Source organism: Nicotiana tomentosiformis, chromosome 6 (assembly GCF_000390325.3).
Source record: "Nicotiana tomentosiformis chromosome 6, ASM39032v3, whole genome shotgun sequence".
Classification (NCBI taxonomy): Eukaryota; Viridiplantae; Streptophyta; class Magnoliopsida; order Solanales; family Solanaceae; genus Nicotiana; species Nicotiana tomentosiformis.
The window spans coordinates 96,283,367-96,310,491 of record NC_090817.1 but is presented as its reverse complement, the minus strand read 5'-3'; the positions used below and the strand labels follow the sequence as shown (position 1 = coordinate 96,310,491).

Sequence of the window (27,125 nt, the reverse complement as noted above, 5' to 3'; positions counted from 1 at the left end):
GAACCGGTGATCCAATTTGTATCACAGTATCCTTCAATCACCGCATGATAATTACTGTAGTGCAAAGCAAAGTCTTGGGTATGTTTTAAATATCCCAAAACTCATTTCATCCCCATCCAATGAGATTGACCTGGATTACTCGTGTATCGACTCAATTTACTTGTAGAACAAGCTATATATGATCGAGTATAATTCATGACATACATTAAACATCCCAGCACACGAGCATAATCCAATTGTGATATGCTTTGGCCTTTGTTCTTTGCAAGTGCAAGAATCACATCAATCGGAGTCTTTGCAACTTTAAAATCTAAGTACTTGAATTTTTCAAGTACTGTTTTTATGTAATGAGATTGCGACAAAATTAGACCTTGAGAAGTCTTATGGATCTTAATACCCAGAATTAAATCGGCAACTCCCAAGTCTTTCATATCAAACTTGCTAGTTAGCATACACTTGGTCGCATTTATGTTAGTAATGTCATTACTCATTATCAGCATATCATTCACATATAAGCAAACAATGACTATGTGATTTGCAACATTTCTAATGTACACACATTTATCACATTCATCTATCTTAAAACCATTTGACAACATTGTTTGATCAAATTTCGCATGCCATTATTTGGGTAGTTGTTTTAGTCTGTAAAGAGACTTAACAAGTCTACATATCTTCTTTTCTTTACCTGGAACCACAAACCCTTCTGGTGGTTCCATGTCAATTTCTTCCTCCAAATCTCCATTTAAGAAGGTCGTTTATCGTCCATTTGATAAATTTCAAGACCATATACCACAACTAATGCTACTAACGTTCGTATGGACGTAATTCTTATAACTGGAGAGTATGTATCAAAATAGTTAAAACCTTCGCGTTGTCTATACCCTTTGACCATAAGTCTTGCCTTATATTTGTCAATAGTACCATCATCTTTCATTTTCCTCTTAAAAATTCATTTAGAACCCAATGGTTTATTTCCTGGAGGAAGATCAACCAATTCCCATGTATGGTTGTTCATTATGGATTCTATTTCACTATTGACTGCCTCTTTCCAAAATAATGATTCTGAAGAAGACATAACTTCTTTAAATGTTCGAGGCTCATTTTCCAATAAGAAAGTTACAAAATCTGGTCCAAATGAAGTAGACGTCCTTTGACGTTTACTACGTCTTGGATCCTCCTGATTATACGTACTTTCTTTTGTCTCCTCCCGAGGTCGTTTAGATCCTTCACCAATCGACTCACATTCCCTTTTATACGGATATATATTTTCGAAGAACTCAGCATTATCTGATTCTATAATCGTATTATTATGAATGTCGGGATTTTCTAATTTATGCACCAGAAAATGATATGCTTTACTATTGGTCGCATATCCTATGAAAACATAATCAACGGTTTTCGGTCCTATCTTTACCCTTTTGGGTTTAGGAAGTTTCACTTTTTCCAAACACCCCCACACTTTAAAATATTTCAAGTTGGGCTTCCTTCCTTTCCATTTATCATATGGAATGGATTGCGTTTTGCTATGGGGTACTCGATTTAATATCCGATTAGCCGTAAGAATAGCTTCCCCTCACAAGTTCTGTGGCAAACCAAAACTTATCAACAAAGCATTCATCATTTCCTTTAATGGTCGATTCTTTCTTTCCGCAATCCCATTGGAAAGGGGCCGTTGTTTGATGAATAATTTTATATTCTAAACATATCTCTTCAAAAGGAGATTCGTATTCACCACCCCTATCACTTCTTATCATTTTGATTTTCTTGTTAAGTTGCGTTTTAACTTCATTTTTGTATTGCTTAAATGCATCTATTGCTTCATCTTTACTATTAAGTAAGTAAACATAGCAATATCGAGTATTGTCGTCAATAAAAGTTATGAAATACTTCTTTCCACCGCGAGATGATATTGACTTCATATCGTAAATATCTGTATGAATTAAGTCTAAAGGATTTGATTTCCTTTCAACTGACTTATAAGAATGTTTAACATACTTAGATTCCACACATATTTAACATTTTGATTTGTCGGATTAAAACTTACGCAATACTTCCAAATTAATCATTTTTCGCAAGGTTTTATAATTGACATGTCCCAAACGTATATATCATAAATCATTTGACTCAAGTAAGTAAGAAGAAGCTGAAATTTTATTATTGTCAACAACCATTACATTCAGCTTAAAAAGGCCCTCAGTAAGGTAACCTTTTCCTAAGTACATCTCGTTCTTACTTATTACAACTTTGTCTGAAATAAAAACACACTTAAACTCGTTCTTGACTAGAAGTGAAATAGAAACTAAGTTCTTCCGTATTTCAGAAACATGACAAACATTGTTCAGAGTCACCACCTTGCTAGAGGTCATCTTTAGGAATATCTTTCCATAACCTTCAATTTTTGCCGTTGCAGAATTTCCCATAAAAATGGTCTCGTCGGGTCCAGCGGGAGCATATGAAGCAAATGCTTCTCTAATAGCACAAACATGGTGGGTGGCACCAGAATCAATCCACCACTTCTTAGGATTTTCCACTAAGTTGCATTCAGATAACATAGCGCACAAGTCATCAATATCATTATTTATTTGAACCATATTTGCTTGACCCTTTTTCTTCTCTTTCTTTGGAGCACGACATTCTGCAGCTTTGTGTCCAACCTTTTCATAGTTGTGGGAATTTTTCTTGAATTTCTTCTTGCTGGGATAGTTGTTTGGTCCAAAAGACTTCTTCCGTTTCTTCGGATTAGTTGGAGCAGTTTCAACAATATTTGCTCCCATAATTATTGAGTTCCCACGTATCTTCTTTTCTGCAGCTTTATTGTCCTCTTCGATCCTCAATCGAACGATGAGATCTTCGATTTTCATCTCTTTGCGCTTGTGTTTCAAGTAATTCTTAAAGTCTCTCCATAAAGGAGGCAATTACTCAATCATTGCTGCAACTTGAAACGCCTCATTGATGACCAAACCTTCAATAAAAAATTTATAATTAGTAACAGAATTAATACTTTCAACATAAGCATTAATTCGGATTATATTTGCAGCAAGGAGATCATGAATGATAACTTGCAGCTCTTGAACTTGGGTAATGACAGGCTTGCTGTCTACCATCTTATAGTCCAAAAACTTGCCTGCAACGAACTTCTTCAAATCGGCATCCTCGATTTTATACTTCTTTTCCAACGCCTCCCATAGTTCTTTCGAAGTTTCCACATTACTATAGACGTTGTAAAGATCATCCTCTAGTTCGCTAGTTCATTCTCAGGAGTTGATTCCGGCAGAGCTGGAATGTCCTCTTTCATGAACTTTTGTAGACTCAAAGTAGTCAAATAAAAGAATATTTTTGTTGCCACCGTTTGAAGTCAATCCCGAAAAAAATTTCGGACTTTTTCGCCGGAGCCGATGGTGGCATAGAACGACTGGAAGACGCAACATTGCTCGTAGAGCCAACCACAGGAGTTCCGGTCTAATTTAGATTAATTAATATTGCGTTAATATTAACAAATAAACTTGATCCAAAAAATTAATCAATCAATTGACTGAACCCGAAGCCGAGCGAGCGACGACAATGGCGCGAGGCTTGCCTTCTTCTCAACTCTCTAAGAGCTAGAATAAGAGCAATTGTATATATACTCATTAAAAAAAAAAAATCTTCTCCAATATGGGACAATGTCCCTTTGTCAAGGAGGAAAAATTAAATTTTTATTTTTCCCTCCATTTCTATTAGAGGCTTAAACCCAACAGACATCAACTTTTGCCTTTGTAGTCTAAAACTTCTCTGGTTCTAGCCAAAATTTTGGGTCCTTTTGAAGTTTCCATACGTTTACAAATAAACGTGTGCCTTTTGGAATATGGTAATTAAGTATGTTACAATCTGCTAAAGCTTCATGTGCTAACATTGGTGAAGGTGGATATCAGCGTAATACTTCTTTAATTGTTGCTTGAAAGTAGACCAATTCCTTGATATCAGAATCAATTCAACCCACCTTTCTTTGCCAATTTTTGTGTCTATTTCTTCTTGGACTTGTTTCAGTATGTACTTAGTATTTAGCAAGCAGGCTATTATATCAAGTGAACAGCTGTGGTATGTGTAGCATCTGATAATATAGTCTGCGTGCAAAAGAAATGACTGGAAATTAATTAGTAGGAAAGTATATATACATCCGCTAAAGAGATACTCCCTTCAATCCTTTTTATATGTCGCTTTAGTCAAAAAGTTTGTGTCCAAAATATTCGTCATTTTACAAAACCAAGAAAAGATTGAAAATATTTTTGCAATTCCGCCTTTACTGCTCAAAGAAGGCATATTATCATTAAAATTACTCATAAGGAAGAGATAACGACACGTTAGTTAAATATCTCTTATGGTTAATGTTATTTGTAAGCACTTAAATTTTATGGAATTTAAATTCAATAAAATAATTTGGACTATATTTTAAATTATATTAGTCCAAATAAATTTATTGGGCTAATATAATTATATACGTCCGATATAGATGGACTTAATAAATTAGTCCAAGTTCATTGGGCAAAAGTGATGAGCCCACTTCATTAAGCCCAAGATGACATCTTCCTAGAGATCCAGTTTGGTGCCACGTGTCAAATGACGTGGCACGCCAAGTTAAACAGAAGAGCCAATAGGATCGTGCCAGGTGTCAAAATGACAAGGTATGCCAAGTCAAGTTAAAAAGGTAATGAAATCATGCCACGTGGGCAAGTGATATGTTCTGACTAATCAAATGGGGTCTTGTCACTGTTCAATCTGATTGGTCGGAAAGAGTTTGTTCTCATCACAACTCTTCCCTCCCACAATTATGAATATGGATCTTCATAATTCAGAAAGGAAACCAGAAGTTATAACAAGAAGACACAAGGGAGCTCGTGGATCAAATATCACAATTCTCTGCAAACTGCAAGTGTTCAAGCATTCAAGCACTTCAACACAAATTTCAAGTATTCATGATCAAGAACGAAGTCAAATCAAATATAAGGTATTTAAGATCAATGCTACTTGTTCGTGATAAAATTCGTGGCAACAATCAAAGTGTTCGCAACGGATAAATCAAATTCAAATTCAAGATCAAGCTCAAAGACCCTTGAGTATATATTGGAAAAGTAGAATTAGAGGGATCATAGAGATTGTAACACTCAAATTACTCGAAATCAAATACTACGATTATTGCAATATTTTTCAGTCTTGATTATTTTCTCGACGCAAATTTATTGTCTACATTATTAACTGGTTTTCTTTTTAGATCACAAATAAAAGAGCCGGAGGAAGTGAAAGCAAGAGGAAAAGAAGCAAATTAGTACTAAAGAGAATGTAAGGAAAATATTAATTATTTAAGAAGAATTAACCTAAATAATTGCTCGTCAACTGCTTAAATTAAAAATAGTTGGTATATATATATAAAATTTATTTGTAATATCTGTATAATCATATATAATTAGTGACTTAGTTTATAATCTATGAAAGTAAACACTGATTTCATCTAGTTATTTGTGTAAAGATCTTATTTAAAGCAGGGTACAAGCTCATAGTAGCTTTGATAATCGTTTCTCGAGAATAGCCACACTGGAAATCATCCTTGTCCAACTCCGTTAGCATTATATCTATCAAATCTTGATGATCATCATTATTTACCCGAAAAATGGATAACAATTGAATTTATATGTGGCTCGAATGATACATGATATAACTTGGCACAAATTGAGAAAATATATATATTAGTATTGAAATTAACTGTAAAAGAAATAAATGTAAACCAAATGAATCAAGTAGCTTTGACCCTCAAGTTCGATCACCCTCGAACCAAGTGAAGATTCCGCTAATATATGAACAGAGTAACAAAATAATGAAGTTGAAAGAAGGCACTGTATTACTTTGTATTGCATAAATGATATCTCTCTACAAATAATCAGACCCCCTTTATATAGTAGGGAAGTCATACTCTTAATATAATTCTAAATACAATAAGGAATCCCATGATAGATTAATTAATTGGCCTCTCCTTGATATACACTCGGATTTCTGCCGAGATTCTCGCCCAATTGCGAATATTTCGGCTTTATATTTTTTTGGCTGGATAAACTTTTCTCGATCGAGGCCGATATCGATCTTGATCGGTCTCTATTTTGCTCGATCTAGATCTTGACCGATCTCGATCTTAATTGGTCTCTATTTTGCTCGATCTCGATCTTGGCCGATCTTGATCTTGATCGGTCTCAGGGTCACGAGCCCGACAATCTAACTTCGCATCATGGATCGATATTATACGAGGTTGAACCTTGGTCTATCATTTTTCAGTTTCGATTAGTCATACGAAGGACAAGCTCGGTTTTGACTATATACAGATAGTCCACTTGTTTCTCGGAAAGAAGATGGCAAGAAATGATATGAATTTCTGAACTCCGACTCGATGGGTAATGACGTCAGCGACAAGCCCGATTATGACATATGCGATGAAATGTCCCGTCGATCCAGTTACCAAGACATTAAATGCATGTCAATTGCTGGTCGGCCACTACCGATTCCGAACCGTCGCTAACAACCTATCAGAACCCTATCTTTTCTCATTCATACTCTACACTCAAAGCTCTTTCTACTCTTGCTTCTTCTTCAGAAAATCCATTTGCTTCATAATTTTCACGCCCAAATTTCTAGAACACTAATCAAACCGCATACTAGCCTAATTCTATTTTTTCTTGTTCATCAATGGAGAAAACCTCCAAAATCGTACCGCAAAAAGAGGCCGCTTCTTCATCATGACCCGCCGGTAGTGAGGCTACGACGGAGCTCCACTATGAGGAATTCATTCCAGTAGGGTGCCCGACCGTCATTGACTTTAAGGTCGAAAAGGCCTCCTCGGTACCGGGCCGATGTGAGACGGTCTCGAGGTACATATGCTCAATCACCGAGAAAATCCTCGACAAAGTGAAAGAGGAATGCAACTGGGGCAAAAGGCATGTGGTAGTCCCATCGCCCGAGGAATCGATTACTACCCATGTGGAGGGGTTCCTAAGTGTTTACACTTACCCCTTCACGTTGGGTCCCTTAGACCCTGTCATCGTCGTCTTCTGCAAGAGATACGACGTGACCCTTGGCCATATCCATCGTTCCTTTTGGAGAATAGTGATTTTCCTCCGATTCTTCACAAGAAAAATCGAGGGGTGTCTTTTCACCCTCGTTCACCTTATGCGTCTTTACAGTCCCCGACTCTATCAAGGAGGGCTGATCAATCTTGCTTGCCAATCCAACAAAGCCCCGTTCTCGAGCATAGACGAGACTCGTGACTTCAGACCTGATCCCTATTGAAGACATGCCATTTCCAGAGAAATGGAACATGAATCGTGAGTAGTATTTTCCTTTGAACGTTCAATTTTGTTGTTTTACTTTTCATTTTCTTTTCTTATCGATTTCTTTTGTTACATCTATGGCTCAGATGCCGGAACCGATTCCGGAACTCAAGCAATAGGTCGAGGGAGGCCCGCAATCATGGTAAGTTTCTTTCTTAGAACGGTTATCATTCGAACTTCTTCTCTTTCTTACTCCCCTTTTATCCTTTGTAGGCCTCTGGAAGGATGTTGCGATAAGGCCCCCATCTGGTGACGAAGAAGTCCTTCCATCTGCTCCGAAGTAGGCCAAAGAAAAGAAGAGAAAAGGGTCTCTGAGTTCCCCGGGCTCGGAAAAGAAAAAACCGGCGAGGAAGTCTCGCAAGCCCAAGGGGGACACTGGTGCTATGCCTTCGGACTTACTCCGCCTATTAAGGGATGAGTCCGAAGAGGACGATAATTCCAAACTAGTGGCCCGTGTGCAGGCTGGTGTTTCGATACAAAAGTCCTCCGAATCGGCGGAGGCTGATGAGGGAGCTTTGGCCGAAGTTCATGAACCAGAAAGAGTTGAGGCCACTCCGTCTCAAGCTGAGATGGTCAAGAGAGAGAGACTGGGGTCGAGGCTTCTCAGGCAATGGAAGATATCCCAAGGTACGAGCTCGGACTGATCGATATTTTTGGATCCCTTCAGGTTTTAGATGATATGTTTCGTGAGGCCAATATATTGGAAGGTCGTTTTTACGAGGGTCTTCAGGGGGCGACTGATATCCATCGCATCTTGGATAGGTTTGAGTCCGCTGCCTCGGAGGATGTCATCGGGTTTGGTGGTTTACCGATACCGAAGAAAGTACCATCATCGGGCGTTACCGGGTCTTCATCGAGCCCAAAATTGATGGACCAATTCCCGGCCCCAAGTATTAATCCCCAACCGTAGGCGGAATATAGTGCTTTCTGTCCCCGGAGGATGCTCGAGTTTTCTCTCTCCCCGTGGGGATTTCTAGCTACCTTATATCCTTGGTGACCGGGGAAGATCAAGCCGTGATGAACGCGGTGGGAGCCGCTTGCTTGTTTAATGAGGCCCAGCATCCTATCAATCGGGTAACTTCTAGGGTCTCTCATTATTTCTTTTAAACTTTGGAGTTGTAGATAATTCTAACATCTTCTTCCTTATTTGCAGGTTTCTGTGTTGTATCATGAGGCTTTCCTCCGAATCCAGGAGGAACACAAGGCTGAGGTTCGTGACCTCACTAAGAAAAATGATACTTACAAGCTTCTCAGTGAGAAGCTTCAGGCCGATTTAGTGACGGCTCGGGATGAGCATGCCGAGATGACTGAGCAGGTATTCCGAGTTCTTCATGATAGTGAAGATGAATTGGAGATAACTACTAACGATCCAATTCTGCAGGTCCAACAGAGGCTCGAACAAATCGGATGGCTCCAAACGCAGGTACGATAAAGGCCGAGGCGGAAGAATTCAAAAAGAACATGGACATCCTACCATAGAATAAGGAAACCGTCCAAGCGCAATTGGATTTGGCCGAGACCCAGCTCCAAGCTTCAAAAGAGAAGGCCTCGGTGCAAGTCGAGAAGATCAAGGAACATCAGTCTCAGTTGGATTTGGCCGTTTCTGATGAAGCAATCTTGGCCAATGAACTCGAAGTGGCCAGATCTAAGGTGACCGTGGCCAATACAAAAGCTGATGCTAAAGTGGCCCAGTTTAGGGTCGACGTCGAGGCCATCCAGGGCAAGGCCAAGGGCATGGTGGATCATGCAAAATGGCAAGCTCGAAGGGAAGCCCTCGAGAGAGTTCATCCCCAGAGTTTCGATATTATGGCTGAGATCGAAAATGCCAAAGAAGAGGAAGCCAGGGCCCGGAGGCTGGCCTTCCCTGAGGAAGACTCCGAGAGCTCAAGTGAAGCCGAAGATGGAGAAAATCTTGAGGATGGAGATGCAACCTCCGATGAATACCAAGCCACTTAGGACTTTTTGTTTATCTTTTGCACTTTTTCTGAGGCCGTTTTTGTCCATTGTAAATTTTTGTGTTAGGCCGATTTGGTCTTTGTAAAAAACTATTGTATATAAATATAAGGATTTTCTTTCCCTTTCGGCTCTCATATTTTTCCTTTGCTTTGTTATTTGTATTTACAAAGATTGAAATGCCTTAGCATGAAACAATAAGGCCATGTTCGAGGGTTCGAACAAACTTTACCTTTATTGACTATCTGGGTTAAGGCGTTATTGGGGTTCGATGTTACCAAAATTTTTCCCCGAAAATATCTTAGGTTTGAGACTTTGCCGAGGGCAGCCTTTAGAATCGGTTGTGGAAGATTTCTCTTTTTCAAAGGCCTATTTTTGTTACGGATTTCGGGCGTCTCCGAGCCATGCTAAATTGGTCGTTTCCATTTAGTTCGGGAGCTACCCATTGGGTTTGTTTTCCCATTTTATTTGGGCTTGCCCGAGATAATAGTTCCCGAGTGGGGTGGTCGTGACCCTTAGAAATCGGGGCGTTGCCTATTAGGTCTTTTGCTCCCGAGGCCCGATGACTTGGGCTATTTGAGTCGGACGATAGTCCCTAAGTGAGGGAGCAATCGTTCGTATTCCGGTTAAGTATTGCCCTTGGGCTCGTTATTTTCGGAGGTACGAAACTCTTTAAGAGGTGTAAAGAGAGAAGATTTAATTTTTTTTAAAGCATAAGATGTCTGTAAGGAAGGTACTTCTCTTTATTCTCGATCAAAACAGGGCTCGAGCAATCTACATGAGCTCGGTTCGTTTTGACCGTTTGACCCTTACAATAAATCCTATCTATCGAGACCCTCCCTTTATGAAGTAGTGTCCTCGCTAGAGTTTATATTCGAAGATAAATGCATATCCTAGGGTAGCCCCTCAGTATTCAATGTTGATTGCAAAGGAACCTCGGATATTGTTGAATTGATCTTCGATGCCGATTAGTAATCGGGCTTGATTCTAAGTTAGCACGATTCATCGTTGCCTCGTCAAAAACCTCGCCGCAAAAACCCATTTGGGACAAAATCTGTCACGACCCAAAATCCATTAAAGGTCGTGATGGCGCCGGACACCGCTGTCAGGCAAGCCAAAAATAATAATGATTATTCACTCATAAGAATATACATTTATGCTGCTTTTTTTGTTTTACTTACTGTTCATCATTGTTTGTTTCATCCTCTATTGTTCTTATTAACTAACCTCGAGACTATCTCGAATCGAGGTTGAGGCATTATTTGCAGACCGGTTTGATTTATTTTATTGTCCAATTTATCTATTTAATTTATTGTTTATCAATTGGTACTGGTTTAAATCACATATCCTTAAAACCACAATATAAGTTTAATTGTTACTCAATTTTTAGGGTAAATAGTTGGGCGCCCACCGTGGGGCTAAGGATAATAGTGATTGTTCAGTACTTATTCTGGTAAAACACATTATTTTACGCTTGTTCTTGTCAAGTATCTTTGCTTTCAGGTTAAAACATGTCAAACTCACAAAACACATCCACACACGGTGACAATGGCCTCGGATTCGTCGATGAAAACGAAAATGTGATTGCTCCAGGAGTCGAGGTGCCACAGGTTAATCTCGGGGGAGCACCGGTTGCCAACCCAGTCGATGTCAGTTCGCACGTTGCTCTAAACGCGGACCTAGGCGCAAATCTCGATGAGAGTGTACGCAAAAAAGGCCGATCTAGTGGCCAAGGAACACAGGGCAGATGTGACGAAGGAGTCAGTCTCCAAGTGATATTCGAGATGCTTCACGCTCAGCAAGCCGCTATTGCTAAGTTACAAAATCAACATAGAGCTCCAAATAGGTTTGAGCCGGAAACTACTCGTCGTACCGAGCCAGTACCGAAAAGGTCGAATGGTAACGAATCGGGGACTAATCCTGCGGTAATGAAAATGCTCGAGGAGCTCACCAAAAGAATTGAATCAGGGGAGAAGAGAATCGAAGCCAACGATAAAAAAAATGGAGACATACAACTCTCGAGTTGATCAGATACCGGGGGCACCGCCAATTTTGAAAGGGATGGATTCGAAGAAGTTTGTACAAAAGTCGTTTCCTCCAAGTGCGGCTCTGAAGCCTATTCCAAAGAAGTTTCGTATGCCAGACAAACCCAAATATAATGGGACAACCGATCCCAACGAGTATGTTACTTCATATACATGCGCCATCAAGGGTAACGATTTAGAAGATGATGAAATCGAATCTATGTTGTTGAAAATATTCGGAGAGACCCTTTCGAAGGGAGCAATGATTTGGTATCACAACCTGCCACAAAATTACATCGACTCATTTTCCATGTTAGCAGATTCTTTCGTAAAGGCACACGTCGGGGCCATAAAGGTCGTAACAAGGAAATCGGACCTTTTCAAGGTAAGACAAAGGGATAATAAAATGCTGAGGGAGTTCGTGTCCCGATTTCAAATGGAACGCATGGAGTTTCAATCGGTCACAGATGATTGGGCCGTTCAAGTTTTCACCCAAGGTTTGAACGAGCGGAGTTCAATAGCATCACGTCAGTTGAAACAAAATTTGATCGAGTATCCAGCTGTAACTTGGGCAGATGTGCATAATTGATATCAATCAAAGATCAGGGTCGAGGACGACCAATTAGGAGCCCCTTCCGGTTCAGTACATCCAAATAGGTTGGCAGTTCAAAACCAGAGGGACGTCGACAGGGAGCCAAAGTCGAACAGAGACCGATATCAACCATATACCGCAGATCGAAAGAACAATGGTTCAGGATGCAATTTCGCCCGGAATGATCGAAGAAGTGATCGAGGACAGAATTCTCGGGGACTTATGAGAAAAAGTGGTTTAGACAAGTATGCCGATCCCACAGAGGCACCTCGGTTATCGGAATATAACTTTAGCGTCGATGCATCAGGCATTGTATCGGTAATCGGAAGGATCAGGATACTAGGTGGCCCAGACCCATACAAACTGATCCTTCCCAAGGAAACCCAAATTTGATGTGCAAGTATCATGGCATGCATGGTCACAAGACCGAGGATTGCAGGCAATTAAGGGAGGAGGTATCCCGTCTATTCTATGAGGGCCACCTTCGAGAGTTCCTCAGCAATCAAGCCAAGAATCATTTCAGAGAAAGGGATGCCAACAGGAAAAATGAACAGGAGGAACCTTTACATGTCATTCATATGATCGCCGGTGGGGTCGATACTCCACAAGGACCCATATTCAAACGCACTAAGGTATCAATCACTAGGGAAAAAAGAACCCGAGATTATGTGCCCGAAGGCACTTTATCATTAAACAACGAAGAAATAGAAGGCATTTCTAAGCCTCACAACGATGCTCTAGTAATTTCCATCTTATTGAATAAAGTTCAAGTTAAGTATGTTTTAGTGGATCTAGGTAGCTCGGCGAATATCATCCGATCAAGGGTTGTGGAGCAGCTCGGCCTACAAAATCAAATCGTACCCAGAGCTCGGGTTTTAAACGGCTTCAATATGGCCAGTGAAACAACTAAAGGGGAGATTATTCTACCGGTGAACGTGGTTGGAACCATTCAAGATACCAAGTTCCACGTAATCGAGGGCGACATGAGGTACAATGCCCTGCTTGGAAGGCCTTGGATCCACAATATGAGGGCGGTCCCTTCGATTCTCCACCAAATGATGAAATTCCCGACGTCGGACGGTGTAAAAATAGTATATAGGGAGCAGCATGCTGCAAAGGAAATGTTTGCGGTCGATGAGGTAACACCGATATCGACACTATCAACCTCGGAAAGTTCGAGCATCAAAGGTAAACAGGAAGTCAAATAGCAATCACAGCCACCAGCCTCGACCGAATCGGGGAAGCAGGAGATAGAAGAAGAGGAGGAGGATTTTTTGACCCCTCAGACTTTTATTGTTCCCAAAGATTCTGACACCACCATATCAACGGTCGAAGAGCTGGAACAGGTTATATTGATCGAGTACCTGCCCGAGCGAAAGGTATACCTGAGAACGGGATTAACCCCCGAACTCAGGAAAAAGCTTATTCAATTTCTTATTCATAACATAGATTGTTTTGCTTGGTCCCATTTAGACATGACAGGGATCCCATCGGAAATAACGACGCATCAACTAAGCCTGGACCCTAGGTTCAAACCGGTGAAGCAAAAGAGAAGACTCCAGTCCGAGGTAAAGCACGCATTCATAAAGGACGAGGTAACTAAATTTCTTTAAAAAGGGTCCATTCGGGAGGTGAAATATCTTGAATAGTTAGCCAATGTAGTTGTAGTCCCTAAAAAAGGGAACAAACTCAGAATGCATGTAGATTATAAGGATTTAAACAAGGCGTTCCCCAAAGATTCTTTTTCCACTGCCTAACATCGATCGCATGATTGATGCCACGGCCGGCCACGAGATCCTTAATTTTCTCGATGCTTATTCCCGGTACAATCAAATCTAAATGAACCCAGAGGACCGAGAAAAGACTTCATTTATCATCAAGTACGGAACATACTATTATAATGTAATGCCCTTCGGGCTAAAAAATGCAGGAGCTACTTACCAATGCCTAGTAAATAAAATATTCGAAGAATAAATAGGTAAATCAATGAAAGTTTATATTGACGACATGCTAGTTAAGTCCCTACACGCAGAGGACCATTTGGCTCATTTGCAGGAAACGTTCAAGATTTTAAGAAAATACAACATGAAGCTCAACCCCGAGAAATGTGCTTCCGGGGTCGGTTCGGGCAAGTTCCTTGGCTTCATGGTCTCGAATCGGGGGATCAAGATCAACTCCGATAAAATCAAGGCCATCGAAGACATCACCGTCATGGACAGAGTAAAAGCCTTGCAGAGGCTAACTGGACGGATAGCTGCCTTAGGCCGATTCATTTCAAGGTCGTCGGATCGAAGCCATAGATTTTTATCTCTGCTCAAAAAGAAGAACGATTTCGCCTGGACTCCGGAATGCCAACAGACATTAGAGGAATTGAAGTGATACTTATCTAGCCCACCACTGCTTCATACTCCAAAGGCAGATGACAAACTTTACTTGTACTTGGCAGTATCGGAAATCGCGATAACTGGTGTCCTAGTTCGAGAAGATCAAGGTACGCAATTTCCTATTTATTATGTAAGTCGAACCTTAGGAGAAGCAGAAACTAGATATCCACACTTAGAGAAATTGGCACTTGCACTGATAAGCGCCTCTAGAAAGTTAAGACCATACTTTCAATGTCACCCCGTATGTCTATTAACCACTTACCCACTTCGTAATATTCTGCACAAGCCCGAACTATCGGGCCGATTGGCCAAATAGGCCATCGAACGCAGTGGGTACGATATCGAATATCAACCCCGAATGGCCATCAAATATCAAATTTTAGCGAACTTTGTGGCCGATTTCACGCCAACCCTCATACCCGAAGTTGAAAAGGAACTCTTGTTAAAATTAGGTACAGCATCGGGGGTATGGACCCTCTTCACGGACGGTGCTTCGAATGTGAAGGGGTCCGGGCTAGGCATCGTTTTGAAGCCACCCACGGGTAGCACTATTAGGCAATCTATCAAAACTTCTAGATTGACTAACAATGAGGCCGAGTACGAGGCCATGATTGTAGGTCTCGAACTAGCTAAAAACTTGGGAGCAGAAGTCATTGAAGCCAAGTGTGACTCTTTACTGGTGGTGAACCAAGTAAATAAAACCTTTGAAGTTCGAGAGGATAGAATGCAAAGGTATTTAGGCAACCTGCAGGTAACTTTGCACCGTTTCAAGGAATGGACTTTGCAGCATGTACCTCGAGAACAAAACAGTAAGGCTGATGCACTTGCAAATTTGGGGTCATCGGTCAAGGAAAATGAGATCAGCTCGGGGACTGTCGTTCAACTCTCGAGATCCGTGATCGAGGAAGGTCATACCGAGATAAAATCTATAAGCCTAACCTGGGATTAGATGAATAAATATATTGAATACTTGAAGAACAGAAAGCTCTCATCGGACCCTAAAGAGTCGAGGGCCCTACGAACCAAAGCTGCTCGATTCACATTGGCTGAAGATGGAACATTATACAGAAGGACATTCGATGGACCATTGGCAGTATGCTTAGAACCAGGAGACACTGATTATGTTTTACGAGAGGTCCCCGAAGGCACTTGTGGGTACCACTTCGGTGCCGAATCACTGATTCACAAAATCATTAGAGTAGGATACTACTGGGATAGCATGGAAAAAGACACTAAGGAGTTTGTTCGAAAATATGATAAATGTCAAAGGTTTGCACCGATGATACATCAGCCCGGAGAACAACTTCATTCAGTCCTATCCCCATGGCCATTCATGAAATGGGGGATGGATATCGCCGTTCCTCTCCCATCATCCCCAAGTAAAGCTAAGTTCATTTTATTTATGACTGACTATTTCTCTAAATGGGTTGAAGCACAGGCGTTCGAGAAAGTGAGAGAGAAAGAGGTTATAGACTTCATCTGGGATCACATCGTATGTCGATTTGGGATACCCGCCGAATAGTGTGTGACAATGGAAAACAATTTATCGGCAGCAAAGTGACGAAATTACTTGAAGACCACAAAATAAAAAGGATATTATCAATGCCGTATCACCCTAGTAGGAACGGACAGGACGAATCGACGAACAAGACTATCATTCAAAACCTAAAGAAAAGGTTGAACGACGCTAAGGGGAAATGGAGAGAAATTCTACCCGAAGTCCTTTGGGCATATCGAACAACATCAAAGTCCAGTACGGGGGTAACCCCGTTCTTCTTAGTATATGGCTCTAAAGCCTTGATTCCAATTGAAGTCAGGGAACCCAGTGCCAGGTTTTGACATACAACATAAGAGTCAAATCACGAGGCTATGAATACTAGCCTCGAATTATTAGATGAAAAAGGAGAAGCCACACTCGTTCGAATGACTGCACAAAAGCAACGAATCGAAAGATACTACAATAGGAGAACCAACCTTCGCCACTTCAGAGTCGGGGACTTAGTCCTAAGGAAAGTCACCATCAACACTCGAGATCCTAATGAAGAGAAGCTCGGCCCAAATTGGGACGGACCCTACCAAGTCCTCGACATCGTCGGAAAGGGATCTTATAAGCTCGGCACGATGGACGGCGAACAACTGCCAAATAATTGGAACATATCGCTTCTCAAACGGTATTATTGCTAAGGTATGACTTTATCCCCTTTTTTATTTATATATTCGACACTAACTCACTACAGGTGTTCGATTAAAGACATCTAGACCTCAGGTTTTAAAGCGCGCGTTGCACTCTTTTTCCTTTAGATCGATTTTTGTCCCAAGTGGGTTTTTCCGGCGAGGTTTTTAACGAGGCAACAATTATGTGCTACCTGAGGATAATTCAACAGTATCCAAGGCTTCTTTACAATCAACCTCAAATACTAGGGGCCGTCACCCTCGGATGTTACACTTTCGAGAAAAATACTTCGTGTCAAAGGGTCTCGACAGAGAAACTTTGTAATGGGCCAAACGGTCAAATGAACTGTGTCCATATAGATTAGTCGAGCCCCAATGAAAAAATATGTACGCATGTATAAATTATACAAAGAAGCATTCTTTCTATATCAAACATCTTATGTCTTAAAGAAAATTTTCTACTATACAAGCTCCATAATTATGATTTTGTGAGAAATGGATCAAGGGCCAAGTGAAAATATACCTCGTACTATCGGGGACTACCGTCGACGATCGACATATTCGAGTAATCTAAACTCAAATTCATAAGACGTCAAAGAGGCATCCCTCGATCTATAGGCCAAGAACATCACTCTCAGGTACTAACACTTCGAACAAGTTTGAAGTGTTATTGGGAAATAAGCCCAAGAGGCATACCCAAAGGCTACGGCCAAATTAAGGCTGCTCGGAGACATCCGAATCCTGCAATAAAAATAGACCTTCGAATTCTTTAAAAAATTGGTTAAAAAAGGCTACCCTCGGCAAGTAATCAAAAGAGCTTCGATGAAATCAGCCCTAAAAAAACTTAAGAGGTATCAAATTTTCTTAACACAAATGTGCTAAGGCACAAAAAGCAAAGGGGTTTCAATCGACATCAAACCCTCAAAAAACCAAATGGGTAAAGAATACGTGTTAAGGCATAAAGAAATTTTTTACTAAGTCTTCTAAGCCTGAAAAGGGAAAGAATAGCCATCTTTTAGAGGTAATATCGGCCCAATCTAAAGAGCCTAAGGGCTAATACACTTAGAGTTCGAGATTTTGCTCTCGCTCAATTCGGACCTAAGGGTTCCCCCATTCCAAGCTCAAATAAAACTGACTTGAATATAACTCGAGGATTCATCATTATTTTATATAAAACCTTAAGGGGTCTATTACTGTGAGTTCGAAACTTACTCGAACTCGGCTATAAAAACAGTACGATCACGGCTTCGATCAAGCCATCCGAAATCAAAATCCTGAACATATTGTTGAGCTCGGGGACTCTCCCTTGCTTGACTAAAAAACCTAAGGGTTTGTTCTACTCTGAGTTCGAGTTATTGCTCACTCGATTATAGAAGCTACAACAACCCGATTGCAACAAAGTTTTCACAAGGCAAAGGCAAAACAGAATTTATCATAAATCAGAAATCAGAGACGAAACGAAAAGAAAAGGAGTCTTTCATATATGCAAAGTATTTATAAAGACCACACAGGGTCTTACACAGGGATTTACACAAATTATTTCCTTAGTGCCTAGTCCGCCTCGGGAGCCGCATCTTCGGGAGCTTCATCTTCATCTTCTCCGTTCTCGGATCCACTCGCAGAGTCTTCATCATTGGAAAGCAAAGCTCTGGCCTCGTCCTCCAAAACCTTCGAACTCTCGATATCGGCCGTGAGGTCGAAGCCACGAGCATGTACCTCCTCAAGATTCTCTCTCCGTGACTGACGCCTAGCATACTCGGCAACACGGGACAATCTAACCTCAGCAGCGTCAGAAATTTCATTTGCCCGAGTGTTAGCGGCTTTAGCATTGGCTCGGTAGGAGGCTACGAGTGCCTCTGCCTCGGATGTGGCCCTTGCAAGCTCAGCAGCCAACCGAGTCTCGAGCTTTTTAACCTTCTGGGCTTGGGCCAAGTTTTACTCCTTCACACTTTGGAGTTGACGCTCAACCGAAGATAGTTGGGCCCAAATCGGATCTTTCTCCGAGGCGAGACGGTCCATGTTCTGCTTCCACCCCAAAGTCTTTGCCTCTTTCATCTTGGCCTCCTCACAAAGCTACTCAACCAATTCGGCCCTCTGCTGAACCTGCAGAATCAAAGTGTTAGTCGCCAATATTAAGTTAATACATAACAACCTCCCAAAAATTTACATTACCTATTTAATGAGCTCAGTCTAATCTTGATGAGCTCTTGTCAGCTCGGCTCGAATACTCATGATCTCCTCCTCTTTTTGCACATAGAGGAGTTTAAGGGCGTCTCTCTCCTCTATAAGCTTTTTGAGATCAGCCTGACATCGGGCCAGATCTGCTCGGTATTTGGAGGACGCTTCTCGATGGAGCGTTGTAGCCTGTGCAGAAAGAAAGGAAATCAAACTTAGAGAAATAAGAACAAACGCAAGCATGGTAACATCATCGACCACAAGTAAAACTCACTTGGTTCTGAAGCCGCTGAGCCTCATAAAAAATGAGTGATGCGTCCAGGTCGGAAACATTATCGACCCCTGCAAAGCAGCCGCAAAATATATCATCCCCTTCCGGGGCCATCCCCACATCGGGTGTCCCCATGGACCGGGCATCCCAAAACTGCCCCTCAGAGAACATGGGGCCGGGCTGCAAATCATAAATGTTAATTGCCCCAAGCGAGTCACTTGGGGCATTCTCTTCTCTTTGAAGGGCCTCAAAACTAGGCCCTTCGAGCATACCCACCAGCTTCTCATCACGGCAGAAGGCATCCTCAACACCCAATGACTCGGGGACTTTGCTCGGACTTCCTTCGAGATCACCTCGGTCTGCGGCTGAACCCCCTTGACCGTCACCAACTCAGCAGTTCTCGAAACTTCGATGCCCTCCCTTTTCCGGGCCACCAGCAGGCAGTCAACATCTTCTCCCTCCTCATCTTCATCTCGTAGCTTTTGGACTACATCGGCAGGCAGAACGGCGAGATCATTCTTCGACTTTCGAGCCCTGCTTTTCTTGGGCTTTGGGGTATCTGGTGGCGAGGCCCTTCTCCTTTTCTTGTCTTTGGTCGGCTTCAGGACCTCCTCTTCCCCGAGGGGAGGCGGCGTCATAACGATATTATCTCCAAGACCTGTATGAGAAAAAATCAAGTTAAAAGGAAGTATTTCACAGGAAAGCATCAAACACGGACAAGGGAACTTACCATGATTTTTGGCCTCTCATCGACCCTTGTCCAAATCACGCCACGAGCGCTCAGCATATGAATAGGTTGAAACCAGTTGTTGAACCCAACCTGCAAGGTCCGGGACTGCATCAAGAAAGCAGGGGAAGCTGCACCATAAAGAAGAAAATAGATAAGAAGAGTTAAAGGAAACATAACAAGTAATCAAACGTTACCGGTGAAGTTCTACTTACGCTTCATGTTCCATTCTTTGGGGAATGGCATCTTCTCGGCGGGGATTAAATCGGAGGTCCTGACTTGGACAAACCGTCACATCTATCCTCGATCCTTGTCCTCATCTATTTTTGAGAATAGCACCTTCGTGGCCCGGCGCTGAAGCCTTATTAGTCCACCCCAATAAAAACAGGGACTGTATATCCTAATGAGATGATCGAGGGTAAAAGACATCCCCTCGATCTTGCTCGAGAAGAATCTAAGCAAAATGACAATGCACCAAAAAGAGGGGTATATTTGGCCTAGGGTTACCCGGTATTGGCGACAAAAGTCGATTATGATAGGATTGACGGAACCCAGTGTGAAAGGGTAAGTATACACACTTAAGAACCCTTTCATATGAATGGTGATGTCCTCTTCGGGGGTAGGAATCACCACCTCTTTATTCTCCCAGTGGCAGTCCTTTTTCACCTACTCGAGATCGCCTTCAGAAATCGAACAGATGTATCTAGATATGGGCTCTCATCGGCCAGGAACCGAAGAGGGTCTTTCGACTTTAAAATCGGAAGTAAGTTCATATGGCCTGGGGATGCACTCTTCGATACGTGGCTCCACCGGTGTTTTGTCATCGGCCGGCCGCGATGAGGAGGCCTTTTCTTCTTGAGGAACGATATTTGATGTTTTTGCCATTGCTATATGAGGTTTAAGGAAGGAAAATGCGGAATTTGCATTTTAATAAGAGATTGTCAAATGGAAACCGACAAAATTGATGGACTTGAAGAGAATAGAAGAGCTTTTGAAGATTAGAAGAAGTTTGAAAGTAAAGTTTGAAAATATTATGAAGGTGGTCTATTTATAATAGCCACTTTGACAGTTTGAAAGCACTGGTGGCCGACCATTAACTGACGTTAATTAATGACTTTGGGAACTGCGCAGACGCGACGCTTCAATCGCTTTCGTTGCTTACATCACGATGTTGACGTCATAATTGATCGAGGTATTAAATCGAAGTCTCAAATTTGTTTCTTCACATTACACTCCAAAAAACGAGGGGACTATCTGTATACGGTCGAAATTGGGCATACCCGATTTCGTTGGCAGGGGAGTTGCCTCGAGGGTAACCTCATAATAGATCGGGATCGAGCTTGAAGATAGAACATCACGCCTGAGAGATCGAAGTGTTCATTAAGATCGAGGCATGGCAACAATCGAGATCAAACATGACTGACTTCGAGTAAGGCAACAACGGAATGGCGAGATATCAATAACCAGTCGAAGATCCTGGCGAGAATCCCGAAACAGATCAAATCAAAGCGGTTATTAGAGCCAATCATGGGATCTACTTCCGTTATTAGAGTTGTACCTTATTTAGGATTCTTCTATTATATAAAGAGCGATCCCATTCACTTGTAAAGGAGGGCAATGATTATTCATTGATAAGAATATGCATATATGCTGCTTTCTATGTTTTACTTACTGTTCATCATTGTTTGTTCCATCCTCCACTGTTCTTATTAACTAACCTCGAGACTATCTCGAATCGAGGTCGGGGCATTGTTTGTAGACCGGTTTGATTTATTTTATTGTCCAATTTATCTATTTAACTTGTTGTTTATCAATTGGTACTGGTTTAAATCACATATCCTTAAAAACTATAATATAAGTTTAATTGTTACTCAATTTTTAGGGTAAACATTTTTAGTGTAAAAAATATTGTGACTAGTATAGAGGTTATACTTCCTATGCAAAACCTTATGTAATAACGTCGAGATACATTCACTGTTGATTAGAGAATGGGAAGACCACAGGAGTAATAGTGAAGTGATCGGGGAAACAATACTACTCATAAGTCAAAGGGAATTATCAATCTTCTTCTACAATAATTGGGCGGATTAAACGTGCGGCGTCAAAGGGATGGACAGTGGTTTTGTTCACCCGAAAAACGGATAGAGTTGAATTTGTACATAGTTCTAAGGGTATGTGGTATAACTTGACACAAATCGTAAGAGTAAAATGGAAATATCGAATATTGATCGCAAAGAATGAAAAATAAGCAAAGTTGGAAAGAAGATGATTTATGGATTAATCAAGATGAATCAATCTATGTAGCTAAAAAAGGATAACTCTTAAATATAGGAGTATATGATCTCTTAGTTACCATGTATGTAGAAAACTTCCTGCCTACAGAAATAGTAACCAACCTCTTTATAGTGGAGGGATCCTACTTTAGATACAATTAAAAATACATAATGGGAGACCCATGATAAATCAGCTTTTCCATAATTCCTGCCAGGATTCTCTCCCCTAGTGCGGTTGCAACGGCTCTTGTCTATGAGCTCGATATTTGACACGAGCTCGATACCGACTCGAGCTCTCGATCTTGACTCGAGATCGATTCTAATTCGGAGCCTTATATTGATTCGGGGACAGTGTTGGTCGGTCTCTACCTCATAAGCTCGATAACTTTATCATAGTTTGATTTTTATTCAAGCTCGATAATGATATCGAGCTCGACATTGATCGGTCCCTAGGGCTCGAAGGTTGAAAACATGACTTTGGACCTCAACCTGATCTTCGATCCAATGCATTACCATTTTGACCAGTGCGTACGAAGGACTAACTGGTTTTGACCGTATACAGATAGTCCCCTCATTTCTTGAGAAGGATGTAGCGAGAAACGACATAATTTTTTAACGGTACGATTAGATATATACTGACGTTTGCATCGAGTCTAATCATGACGTGTGTGATGGTTGTCCCGTCGGTTCAGTCTACCTAGGCATTTAATGCATGTCAGACGATGGTCGGCCATTATCGAAATTGAACCGACATTGCTCTACCAATAAATAAACCATTTTTCACTTTTAATCACTTTTACATCTTCAAACTCTAAATTTTCTAACTTCTTTCTCACACCTTCTGAATTCATTCGCAAATCTGTGATTCTTCTCTGCAAATTCTCTTTTCAAAAACACCAAATCTTTGTTACATCCTTCTATTCTTCATCTTTAAATCCAAAAATGGCGAAAACATCAAAAACCATTCCTCAGAAAGAAAAAGCTTCTTCTTCACAGCCTGCCGCCGACAAAACACTGGTGGAGCCACGACCTGAGGAGTGCGTTCCTGGGGCGTGTGTTCTTACCTCTGATTTTAAGGTCGACAAAGGCTCGGCAGTTCCCGGCCGATGTGAGCCAGTATCGAGGTATATGTGTTCGATAACCGAGAGGCACCTAGAACATCTAAAGAAAGATTGCAATTTGGAGAATAAAGAAATAGTAATCCCATCTTCTGAAGAAGATATCACCACTTACGTGAAAGGGTTTTTAAGTGTGTATACTTACCCTTTCATGTTAGGTCCCCTCGACCCTGTTATTATTGATTTCTGTCGTCAATACCAAATAACCCTAGGCCAAATCCATCCTTCTTTTTAGCGGATCGTTATTTTGATCCGTTACTTTGTGAACAAAATCGAGGGGATGCCTTTAACCCTCGACCATCTCATCCGATTGTACTGCCCTTGCCTCTTTCGAGGTGGGTTAATAAAACTTCAGCATCGGGCTACCAAGGTTCTGTTCTCGAGCATAGACGAGGACAGAGATTGAGGCTGGATGAGCAGATTTTTTCGAGTAAAGAATTCGGACCTGATTCCGAACTGAAAAGATGCCTTTTTCCGAGGAGTGGAACATGAAGCGTAAGTGTAATTATACTGTTATCTCCTACTATTTTGCCCTTTCATTTCTTTTCTCACCGATATCCCCGTTTTTGTGATGCAGCGGCTCCTTGGATGCCCGGTGCAGTCTCCGACCTCAAGAACTAGGTACGGGATCTAGCTTCGACCTCCACATATGTCGAGCGCTCGTGGCGTGATTTGTCAAAGGGCTGATGGGAGGCCAAAAATCATGGTGAGCATCTTTCTCGTATCTTTGGTAGTTCGAACGAGATGCTTTCCATATACTTAAATCAATTTTCCTATATGTAAGTGTGGGCAAAGATGCGGTTTTGAGGCCCTCATCCGTCGAGGAAGAGGCTCCGGCCTCTGATCCAAAGCCGGTAAAGTATATAATAAGAGATAAAGGGCCTCCACTTCCAAAGATCCAAAACCGAAGACGAGGATGGCTTGTAAGCCGAGGAAGAATACCATTCCTTTAACCATAGAATCAGTTCTATGTCTAAGGGATTAAGATGAATAAGAAGAAGAAGAAGAAGAAAATGACAGGTCCGTGCTGGTGGCCCGAATGAAGAAAATCATCGATGCCCCAAAGGCAGCTGAATCAATGGTGATTTATAAAGCTCCGCCTCAGACTGAGGAGATATCGGAGGAAGGTTCGGGCAGAGTCCCCGAATCATTAGAGATCGAGGATGTTTCCCACTGAAGTCAACAAACGGTGGGTATATCGGAAAGGCTGGTCTTGAAGCTCTCCAAACTGAGGAGAACGCCCCAAGCGAGTCGCTTGGGGCAATAGTAATCGGAGACTCACCCACTCTCCCTGCTTTTTTCGAAGGGGCGATTCGGGAAGCCCAAGTTTTGGGGGCCCTCAAGATGAGCCGGTCTCATGAAGGAGAGGACCCCTTCTGTGATTTGTTTACTTGGGTCAAGGACGTTGCTGGCCCTAGTGATGTGTCGGGCCTTTTCTGCGAAGTGCAGCAAGCTCTGAATCGGGTCAGCTTTAACTCTCTTCGTTGATATTACTTTTATGTTTGCTATTCTTTTCTAACGTCTTTTATTCTTTCTTTGCAGGCCATGGCGGTTTATCGAGAAGCATGTTCTCGGTCTAGAGCTGAGCTATATCGGTTCGAGGCTGACCTTCGACGGGTTACGAAGGAGAGGAACGCCCTCAGACTCCTTTCTGGGCAAAAAGAAGAAGAAATCAAAGGCCTTCGAGCTGAGTTGGCCAAGGCTCATCAAGACCAAACCGACCTGACCGAGTAGGTAATGATAATATTAAGAACTCATGGGTTTGATTCAGGATTGGAGGCTAATATTTCGATCTCACAGCTGCAACAGAAACTCGAGATGATCAGGCAACTTCGTGAGGAAGTTGATATAAGGGCGGAGACCATGGGATGGAAAGATGGCATGGACCGTCTTGCTGCAGAAAAGGAAACTGTTCAGGCCCAATTTTCATCCACTGCAAGCCAACTTCAAGGCATTAAGGAGAAGAGCTTGGTTCAAGCGAGAAGAATAGAGGGCAGTTTTTGGGCGCTCAATTGGACGAGAACAGCTTCTCGTTTTTCATCCAATAATTCGAGGCTAGTATTCATAGCCTCGTGATTTGACTCTTCTGTTGTATATCAAAACCTGGCGCTGGGTTCCCCGACTTCTACAGGGATCAAGGCTTCGGAGCCATATACTAAGAAAAACGGGGTTGCTCCCGTACTAGATTTTGATGTTGTTCGATATGCCCAAAGAACTTTGGGTAGAATTTCTTTCCATTTTCCCTTAACGTCGTTCAAATTTTTCTTTAGGTTTTGAATGATAGTCTTGTTTGTCGATTCGGCCTGTTCGTTCCCTCTAGGGTGATACGGTGTTGATAATATACTTTTTATTTTGTGGTCTTCGAGGAATTTCGTCACTTTGCTGCCGATAAATTATTTACCATTGTCACATACTATTTCAGCGGGTATCCCAAATCGACATACGATATGATCCCAGATGAAGTCTATAACCTCTTTCTCCCTTATTTTTTTTGAACGCATGTGCTTCAACCCATTTAGAGAAATAGCCAGTCATAAATAAAATGAACTTAGCTTTACCTGGGGCCGATGGCAGAGGGCCGACGATACCCATTCCCCATTTCATGAATGGCAATAGGGATAGGACTGAGTGAAGTTGCTCTCCGTGCTGATGGATCATCGGTGCAAACCTTTGACATTTGTCACATTTTCGAACAAACTCCTTTGCATCTTTGTCCATATCGATCCAATAATATCCTGCTTTGATTATTTTTCGGACTAATGAATCAGCACCGGAATGATTTCCACAAGTACCCTCGTGAATCTCACGTAGGATGTAGTCGGTGTCTCCTGGACCTAAGCATACTGCCAATCGTCCATCTAATGTCCTTCGGTATAATATTACATCTGCAGTCAATGTGAATCAAGCAACTTTGGTTCATAAGGCCCTCAAATATTTAGGGTCCGATGGGAGCTTTCCGTTCTCCAAGTATTCAATATACTTATTCCTCCAATCCCAGGTTAAGCTTGTAGAATTTATCTCGGCATGACCTTCCCTGATCACGGATCTCGAGAGTTGAACGATAGTCCCCGAGCTTATCTCATCTTCCTCGACCGATGATCCCAAATTTACAAGTGCATCGGCCTCACTGTTTTGTTCTCGGGGTACATACTGTAAAGTCCACTCTTTGAAACGGTGCAAAGTTACCTGTAGTTTGTCCAAATAACTTTGCACTCTATCCTCTCGAATTTCGAAGGTTTTGTTTACTTGATTTACCACCAGTAAAGAGTCACACTTGGCTTCAACGACTTCTGCTCCCAAGCTTTTAGCTAGCTCGAGACCTGCAATTATGGCCTCATACTCGGCCTCGTTATTAGTCAACCTAGTAGGTTTGATAGATTGCCTAATAGTGCTACCTGTAGGCGGCTTTAAGATGATGCCTAGCCCGGATCCCTTCACGTTCTAAGCCCCGTCTATGAATAGGGTCCATACCCCCGATGATGTACCCGATTTCAACAATAGTTCCTTTTCGACTTCGGGTACTAGGGTTGGCATAAAATCGGCCACGAAGTCCGCTAAAATTTGAGAGTTGATGGCCGTCCGAAGTTGATATTCGATATCGTACCCACTGAGTTCGACGGCCCATTTGGCTAATCGGCCTGATAGTTCGGGCTTGTGCATAGTATTACGAAGTGGGTAAGTGGTTAATACGCATATGGGGTGACATTGAAAGTATGGTCTTAACTTTCTAGAGGCACTTATTAGTGCAAGTGCCAATTTCTCTAAGTTTGGATATCTAGTTTCTGCTTCCCCTAAGGTTCGACTCACATAATAAATGGGAAATTACGTACCTTACTCTTCTCGAAGTAGGACACCACTTACCACGATTTTCGATACTGCCAAGTACAAGAAAAGTTTCTCGTCTGCTTTTGAAGTATGAAGCAGTGGTGGGCTCGATAGATATCGCTTTAATTCCTCTAATTCATGTTGGCATTCCGGGGTCCAGGCAAAATCGTTCTTCTTTTTGAGTAGAGAGAAAAATCTGTGACTTCGATCTGACGACCTTGAAATGAATCAGCCTAAGGCAGCAATCCGTCCTGTTAGC

The 27,125-nt window shown here is 41.8% G+C and overlaps 1 protein-coding gene across 1 annotated transcript; it reads left to right on the top strand.

The window, feature by feature from the left end:
- The first annotated feature begins 4,816 nt into the window (after positions 1 to 4,816).
- Positions 4,817 to 9,308, top strand: LOC138894456 (uncharacterized). Its single transcript, XM_070179152.1, has 7 exons — positions 4,817 to 4,987; positions 5,252 to 5,319; positions 5,523 to 5,596; positions 7,566 to 7,632; positions 7,765 to 7,924; positions 8,506 to 8,733; positions 8,832 to 9,308. The coding sequence occupies exons 1-7, from the start codon at positions 4,817 to 4,819 to the stop codon at positions 9,306 to 9,308; spliced, it is 1,245 nt and encodes a 414-aa protein (XP_070035253.1).
- Positions 9,309 to 27,125: the final 17,817 nt, after the last annotated feature.